Source organism: Acanthisitta chloris, unplaced genomic scaffold (assembly GCF_000695815.1).
Source record: "Acanthisitta chloris isolate BGI_N310 unplaced genomic scaffold, ASM69581v1 scaffold22691, whole genome shotgun sequence".
Taxonomy (NCBI): domain Eukaryota; kingdom Metazoa; phylum Chordata; class Aves; order Passeriformes; family Acanthisittidae; genus Acanthisitta; species Acanthisitta chloris.
In genome coordinates, this window is record NW_008654614.1 from 37 (window position 1) to 8,686 (window position 8,650).

Consider the following 8,650-nt stretch of genomic DNA (forward strand, 5'->3'; position numbering starts at 1 on the left):
TCTATTCCTGTCCCCCCTGTTCCCTCTATTCCCCCATCCCCTTTATCTCTCCCTTCCCTCTATTCCTGTCCCTCCTGTTCCCTCTATCCCCCCATCCCCTTTATCTCTCCATTCCCTCTATTCCTGTCCCCCCTGTTCCCTCTATTCCCCCATCCCCTTTATCTCTCCCTTCCCTCTATTCCTGTCCCTCCTGTTCCCTCTATCCCCCCATCCCCTTTATCTCTCCATTCCCTCTATTCCTGTCCCCCCTGTTCCCTCTATTCCCCCATCCCCTTTATCTCTCCCTTCCCTCTATTCCTGTCCCTCCTGTTCCCTCTATCCCCCCATCCCCTTTATCTCCCCATTCCCTCTATTCCCATCTCCCCATCCATCTCTATCCCCCCTATGTCCTTGTTCCCCCATATCCACTTATTCCCCTATTCCCCCACTCCCTGTGTCCCTCTATCCTCCCCTGTCCTCACTCCTGTTCCCCACATTCCCTCTATTCCTGTCCTTCCCATTCCATCCATTCCCCCATCCCCTTTATCTCCCCATTCCCATCTCCCCTGTCCCTCTCTATCCCCCCTATGTCCTTATTCCCCCATATTCACTTATTCCTCCACTCCCCATGTCCCTCTATCCTCCCCTGTCCCCACTCCTGCCCCGTCCCCAAGCCCTTGTGATGCTCCATCACCCACCACTGTGGTAAGAGCTGGGGGCCCTCTGCCAGTGACACCAGTGGTGTGACCACACTGGTGCCCACACCACCTCCTGCCCTCCTTCTTCAGTACCACAGTCCCCAAAATTGGGTGTTTGGAGCCCCCCAGGCAGCTGTGGGGCAGGAGGTCTGGCTGTGGAGCAGGGAGATTTTGAGGGGTGCTGGTGGTGATCATCACAGCCAGGACACCCCCAGTGTGCCAAGGCTCACCCTGCCCACCCTGTGGACACACAGAATCCTGTGGCAATGCGTAGGAGATGTGCCCCTCACCCATCCTGGGAGAGTCTCCACCACTCTGCCCACCCCACGCTCGCCCGGCCCTCGGCCCTGCCTGCCTCCTCTGCCCACTGCAGGAGCTCCCCCAGCTGCTCCTGCCACTCCGTGAGTGCTGACCCACCCCTCATTTTGGGGTCCAAGTACTGCTGGGGTCACCACTGACCCCCTGTGTCCCTCAGGACTCCAGGGACAAAGCCAGTAGTGAAGAGAAACACTGTCCAGGTGGGGCTGAACTTGGTTAAAATCCACTGCCAGAACGAAGCTGTCTACCAATACCACGTTACCTTCAGGTACTGGGGGGTCCTGTGGTTTCCCTCAGCTCCTTGAGAGTTCCCCACAGCCCCTCGAGGTGGTGTCCCCAGGCAGAGCCCTCTGTGTCCCTGTGTCCGGCACGACCATGGCACAGCAAAGCAAAGAGCTCTGTTTTTCCATCTCAGGGGGATTTTGGGGGTGCTGAGCAGGGTGTGGGGGTGCAGAGGAGGGGTAAGACCCCCTGTGTGCCTGGCAGCCCCGAGGTGGAGGGCAGGAACACACGCTTTGCCATGCTGAAGGAGCAGCGGGCGGTGACGGGAGACGTGACAGCCTTCGACGGCTCCATCCTCTTCCTGCCCATCCTGCTCCCACAGGTAAGGGCTGGGGGGGTCCTTAGCCACTCTGGGGGCACAGGATCCCTCCTCGGACCTCCAGCCCTTGTTTTGGGTGGGAGAACCCCCTGTTGCCTTGCAGCAGGTCAGCCTGAAGGCTCTGAGCAGGAGCACCGGGGAGGAGATCTCCATCACCATCCAGCTGACGAAGGTGCTGGAGCCCAACTCTGATCTCTGCATCCCTTTTTATAACGTGGTTTTCCGCAGGTGAGACCTTCCCTGAGCTCCAGGGGGGAGACCCTCTTCCTCCTCACCTCACCACTCCTACTTTTCCTGCTTTCCCTTCCTTAGGGTGATGAAAATCCTAAGCCTGAGCCTGGTTGGGAGGAATTTCTTTGAGCCTGCCCAGGCCACTATCCTGCAGGAACACAGGTGGGCACCTGCTGCTGCCAGGGAGAGGGAGACAGAACATCCCTGATTCCCTGCAGCCTGGAAGTTGGGAAGTTTTCCCAGCTCAGCTCTGGTTGGCCTGAGCTGGGAGCTGCTGTTTTCAGGGATGGGAGGTGGAAGCTGGCAGACAACTGGGATATAAATCCCGTGTGTTCTGGATGTTCCCTGGCTGTTTGTCTCCTGGGGAGGCTCTGGCAATAACTCAGGAGCATTGGGCATGTTTCTCTGTGGACTCAGCCTCCAGATCTGGCCTGGATACGCCGTCAGCATCCGGAAGAGGGACGGTGGGCTCTTCCTCATGGTGGATGCCATCCACAAAATCATCTGCAGCGAGTCTGTCCTCAGTGTCATGTAAGAGAGACAGGAAAATCCTGGAATGCCTTAGGGATGAGGAGGTTTTCCAGCCGCTGTGTGTGCAGAGCTGCAAGGAAAGGGGGTTTGTTTTGGGGCTGGCATGGGCAGGGAACATTCCAGGAGCCTCTCCTTCTTCCACAGGCGAACGATCTACTCCCAGAGGCACACAGTGTTCCAGGAGGAGTGTGCCAAGCAGCTGGTGGGGGCTGTGGTCATCACCCGCTACAACAACCACACCTACCGCGTCGACGACATCGCCTGGGACAAGTCCCCCAAGGATAGCTTCACTCTGGCCAGTGGCAAGGAGATCACCTTCCTGGACTACTACAGGTAGGGACCTGCTGGAACATCCCTCAGGACTGGGAAGGGCTCAATGCCTGGTGCTGACCTGAGGTGGGTGAGCAGGAAGGTCTTGCTTGATGTCATCTCCCTGCTGACACCAGAGGGTTGAAACGGGATGATTTTAAGCTCCATTCCAAGCTAAAGCATTCTAGGATTCTATGATGATGCTGTTTTCCCAGAGAAACCTACGGGATCACTATCAGGGATGTGGAGCAGCCTCTGCTCATTCACAGGCCCAAGGAAAAGCAGATGCCAAAGGGAAAGGTGAGCCATGAATGAAGAGCTCAGGTGGGGAAGTGAAGATCCATGGTCTGTTCTAGGCTCACGGGGGAGCAGGGACTTCCAGTCACTTGGAATTCTGACTGTGCCTGTGCCTTCCTGCAGCATTGCCTGGACATGGTGCTGCTGGTGCCAGAGCTCACCTTCCTGATGGGACTGTCCGACGTGCAGAGGAACAGTCGCGTGGTGAAGGTCAGAGCCTGTTCCACCCAGTAATCCCCTGAGCCTCAACTCCTGCAGCCGCTTCCAGGGGGAGCTTGGACCCCCATCCCAGCCCAATCCCACCTCTCTCCCACCTGGGACTCCCCCAACAGGAGCTGACACGGAAGATGGTGCAGAGCCCCCGGCAGCACTACACGCGCCTCACCAACCTCCTGCGCCGCATCCGCGACACACCCGACGCTTCCCAGGAGCTGGAACACTGGGGGCTGTGCCTGGACGTGGATATCCACAGGGTAGGGGCTTCTCTGAGCATTCCCCCCAGGAATGGAGGTGGAAAGAGCTGCATTCTGCCCTGGTTCCTGCTGGCTGCAGGTCCAGGGGCATATCCTGCCCGCGGAGAGGGTGAACCTAGGGCATCGCTCCTTCTTCCCGGGCAACGACCTCAGCTGGCACAAGGAGGTGATCAAGGAAGTCTCCATCTCAGTGGTAAGCAACAGCCTCCCCTTGTCTGAAAACTGGGATGGGTTTCCCTGCTGCTGGCATTCGGGCTGAGCGTCTTCCAGCTCAAACCCTTCCCTTGTTTGTGTTGGATGTGAGCTCCAGCCTGTTTTTCCGAGGCAGACAGAGGTACGTGGTGTTTGCTTTCCACCTCCTCCCGGGGTGGGGAAGGCTTCCAGAGGCAGGAATTCCTTGTTGCCTGCTCCTTAGGATCTTGTTGGACCACTTTCCCTCTCCCAAATTCCCGTCTGTATTCCAGGTTCCTCTTGAGCCACTTTTCCTCTCCTAAATGGAAATGTGTTGCAGGTTCCTCTTAGTTCGTTTTCCCTATCCCAAATCTCCCTCTGTCCTGCAGGTTCCACTTGGGCCACTTTCCCCCTCCCAAGTTTTCCTCTCCCAAATTTCCCCCTCCCAAATTCCCCTCTGTGCTCCTTAGGTTCCTCTTCTCCCAAATGGGAATATGCTGCAGGTTTCTCTTGGGCTACTTCCCCTCTCCCAAAATTCCCCTCTCCCAAATTCCCCTCTGTGCTCCTTAGGTTCCTCTTCTCCCAGATGGGAATGTGCTGCAGGTTTATCTTGGGCTACTTCCCCTCTCCCAAAATTCCCCTCTCCCAAATTCCCCTCTGTGCTCCTTAGGTTCCTCTTCTCCCAGATGGGAATGTGCTGCAGGTTTATCTTGGGCTACTTCCCCTCTCCCAAAATTCCCCTCTCCCAAATTCCCCTCTGTGCTCCTTAGGTTCCTCTTCTCCCAGATGGGAATGTGCTGCAGGTTTATCTTGGGCTACTTCCCCTCTCCCAAAATTCCCCTCTCCCAAATTCCCCTCTGTGCTCCTTAGGTTCCTCTTCTCCCAGATGGGAATGTGCTGCAGGTTTATCTTGGGCTACTTCCCCTCTCCCAAAATTCCCCTCTCCCAAATTCCCCTCTGTGCTCCTTAGGTTCCTCTTCTCCCAGATGGGAATATGCTGCATGTTCCTCTTGGGCCACTTTCCCTCTCCCAAACGGGAATGTGTTGCAAGTTCCTTTTGGTTTGCTTTCCCTATCCCAAATCTCTCTCTGTTCTCCAGGATCCTCTTGGGCCATTTTCCCCCTCCCAGATTTCCCTCTTCCAAAGTCTCCTCTGTGCTGCAGATTCCCCTTGGGCTGCTTTCCCTCTCCCAAATTTCCCTCTCCCAGATTCCCTCTGTGCTCCTTAGGTTCCTCTTCTCCCAGATGGGAATATGCTGCATGTTCCTCTTGGGCCACTTTCCCTCTCCCAAACGGGAATGTGTTGCAAGTTCCTTTTGGTTTGCTTTCCCTATCCCAAATCTCTCTCTGTTCTCCAGGATCCTCTTGGGCCATTTTCCCCCTCCCAGATTTCCCTCTTCCAAAGTCTCCTCTGTGCTGCAGATTCCCCTTGGGCTGCTTTCCCTCTCCCAAATTTGCTGCACAGTTGGGCAGAAACACCCTCAAAACACATTCTGTCTCTCCCAGATCTCCCTACATTCCTGGTGCCTGGTTTATCCCAAGCGGCTGCAGCACGTAGTCAAGGACCTGTTGGCAGCTGTGAGCAGCACCTGTGGCCCCCTGGGCATGCAGGTGGCACAGCCCATGATGCAGGAGCTCAGGGACGATCGCGTGGAGACCTATGTCAAAACCATCCGGAGCATTCTGGGAAGTCAGGTGAGGAGAGGGAACATCCCTAGGGAGTCACCAGGCTGGTGGGAACAGTGTGCTGGGAGCACCTGGGGGGGCTCAGCCTGGGCAGAAGGAGGCTCAGGGGGTCCTGGTTGTTCCCCTACAACTCCCTGACAGGTGAGGGTCAGGCTGTGCTCCCAGGGAACAGCCTCAAGCTGTGCCAGGGGAGGTTTAGTTGGATATTAAGGAAAATTCCTTCATGGAAAGGGTTGTCCAGCCCTGGCACAGACTGCTCAGGGCAGTGCTGGAGTCGCCATCCCTGGAGGTGTTCAAAAACCACATGGATGTGGCACTGGGGGACATGGTTTAGTGGTGGTTGGACTCAATGGTCTTGGAGGGCTTTTCCAGCAGGAACAATTCCATGATTCCCCACAGGACAAGATGCAGCTGCTCCTATGCCTAATCCCCAACAACAGGGACGACCTGTATGGAGCCATCAAGAAGCTGTGCTGTGTGCAGGCCCCAGTGCCCTCCCAGGTGGGGCCTAGCCAGGTGGGACCACATTCCCTAAAAGCCATGGGATTCTCCAGCCTCGCTTTTCCCTGTGTTTTCCTGCTCCATAGGTCATCACTGCACAGTCCCTCTTAAGCCATCCAGGCAAGATCAGGAGTGTGGTCCAGAAAGTTCTGTTGCAGGTCAACTGCAAGCTAGGTGGTGAGCTGTGGAGAGTTGAGATCCCACTGGTAAGGCAGGAAAAAACCTTGGGAAGAGACATGGGATGAGCTTGGAAGCTGGTGGGGGTTGTGATTGTGGTCATGGACTTCTCTCTGGGGATGCATCAGCTGGAGAGTTGGAGTTGGCTTCTCCTTGGTGCGTACCATGACCCTCACAGCTGGAGGGATCCAAGCCTGGAGGTGTGTGACTTATCCTAAATCCCACCTGCCTTCTTCCCCCTCCCAGAAACAGCTGATGGTGGTTGGCATGGACATCCACCACAGCCAGAGCCAAGGGATTCGCTCCGTCGTCGGCTTCGTGGCCAGCATGAACCAGTACGTGCTGGCCTGGGCATGGGGGAGGTGTTCCTCATGCTCTGCCCTGGGAATCTGGGTGATGCCACCCCAAAATCCCCTTCCTTGTGCTGAGAATGGGGTGAGGATGATCCTTTCCCCAACCTGCTGCGCTCAGCACGGTCTTTCCCAGCATGTTTACATTGGGAATCGCTGGGGAAAGCACTGGGAATGCTGAGCCAGGGGTTGCACAAGGCCTCAGTGGACTTTGGCTGGTGTTAGGGGAGTTCTTGATGCTCGTTCCCCTTGCATCTCATGCCCAGGATCCTCACCAAGTGGTACTCCAGGGTGGTTTTCCAGATGCCCCACCAGGAGATCGCGGACAGCCTGCGGCTCTGCCTGGCCCAGGCCCTGCAGCACTTCTACAAGGTGAGACCACAAACCCTTCCAGGGCTTCAAACCTCCTCCAAACCACGGCAAAACCCCCCAAAACCTCCAGCCTTGGGTGTGTGCAGGAGAGCAAACCTCCCCAGCAGCCTTTGGACTGGATGTGGAGCTGGGATGGCTCATCCTTATCTCGGGAACGTGCGAACCAGCCTGGAGGGTTAGTTTGCACAGAGGGAAGTGCCACGTTACACCTCTACCCCTGTCAGCACTGACCTGCTGAGCCCTGTCCCTTGGCCCAAGCGTGAGAAAAAGCAGCGTGGGTCAGGGCAGGCAGCAGGAAAATCTCAGCTCGTGGGATTTGCCCACTGAGGTTCCTCTGGAAGTGTTCCAGGTCAGGATGGACAGGGCTTGGAGCAACCTGGGCTAGTGGAAGATGTCCCTGCCTGTGGCAGGGGGTGGATTGGGATGATTTTAAGGTCCTTCCAATGCAAACCATTCCATGATTCTGTTTTCCCATCCCTCTGTTGGTGCTGGAGGAGCAGCCCTGGACTCTGGGAATGTGCAGGGCATGAGACTTGGAGTGCCAGGACAGGAGAGAATGGCTTCCCACTGCCAGAGGGCGGGGAGAGATGGGATATTGGGAGGGAATTGTTCCCTGTGAGGGTGTTGAGGCACTGGCACAGGTTGCCCAGAGAAGCTGTGGCTGCTCCATTAGAAGTGTTCCAGGCCAGGTTGAACAGGGAGCAACCTGGACTAGGGGAAAGTGTCCCTACCCATGGCAGGGGGTGGAATGAGTTGATTTTAATACCCTTTCCAGTCCAAACCATTCCATGATCCCATGATTAATACAGACACACCTGCCCTGTGCTCCCTCGGCCCTCCCCAAACCCTCTCTGAGCAGCATTTTTGGGGGTGCAGGTACTCTGAGAGTATCAAATTGAATTCCCACCTCCATCCATGGAGACCCAATGGACATCTACTAGCCAGGGAATGCTTTCCCACCCCTCCAGCTAATCCTGTGCATGGTGGGGACAAAAATCCAGGGATTTCTTCCCATCTTGCCTTGCAGTTGAACCACACTCTGCCCCTGAGGATTGTGGTGTACCGGGATGGGGTGGCTGACTCCCAGCTGGACACAGTGCTCAAGTATGAGATCCCACAGATGCAGAAGAGCTTTGAGGCCTTTGACAACTACCATCCCAGCCTGGTGGTCATGGTGGTGCAGAAGCAGATCAATATCAGTTTCTACAACCTGATGGGCACAGAGTTCCTGTCACCCCCAGCAGGCACTGTCATCGACCACACCATCACCAGCTCAGGCTGGTGAGTGGCACCACTGGGGCTGGGGGAGATGAAAAGTGGGGGGAAAACCACCGTGGTGGGGGAAAAAAATGGGTGTCAAAACACCCCAGGGTGCAAAAAACCTCCCCACCCTGGGGTGCAAAAACCCACCCTGGGGTGCAAAAATCCACCCCTCTGCAGTGCCAAACCCATCCTGGGGTGCAAACCAAACTGGTGGGGTGCAAAAAAAAGCCTTTTCTTTGCTTCCCCCCACCGTGCTCCAGGCAAGATTTCTTCCTGCTGGCACATCACTCCCAGCAGGGCTGCAGCATCCCCACGCGCTACGTCTGTTTGTGGAATACAGCCCAGCTGAGCTGTGAGCACCTGCAGAGGTAAGGGGGGGCACAGATCATACAGCACCCCCCAGATCCTGCAGGGCTAAGGGCAGAGCCCCCAGGATCCCAGATTCCCACCCCCACATCCTGCAGGGGTTAAGACTATGTGGTCTGGACACTCCCAATGTCCTGCAGAGGTTAGGGCAAGGGTAGTGAAGCCCCCCAAAATCCTTACAGCTCCCCCATACCCTGCAGGGATAAAGGGCAAGGGTCCCATAGCCCCCCCAAGGTCCCAGAGCTCCCCAAGATCCTGCTAGGATAAAGGACAGGAGTCCAGCAACCCCCCAATATCCTGCAGAAGGAAGGGAAGGCTTTCCTTAGCC

General features: G+C 56.4%; 1 protein-coding gene across 1 annotated transcript; it reads left to right on the forward strand.

Moving 5' to 3' along the window:
- Window positions 1–1,152: 1,152 nt before the first annotated feature.
- On the forward strand, window positions 1,153–8,324 carry PIWIL2 (piwi-like RNA-mediated gene silencing 2; the record flags this gene model as incomplete). The annotated part of the gene is made up of 17 exons (XM_009083606.1): window positions 1,153–1,263; window positions 1,482–1,599; window positions 1,700–1,824; window positions 1,909–1,989; window positions 2,245–2,358; window positions 2,503–2,691; window positions 2,883–2,967; window positions 3,088–3,174; window positions 3,297–3,437; window positions 3,517–3,630; window positions 5,114–5,302; window positions 5,693–5,794; window positions 5,881–6,000; window positions 6,218–6,306; window positions 6,588–6,693; window positions 7,721–7,974; window positions 8,217–8,324. Coding segments are annotated over 17 exons (2,133 nt in total), but the record flags the coding sequence as incomplete, so codon positions are not given.
- Between the last annotated feature and the right edge of the window lie 326 nt (window positions 8,325–8,650).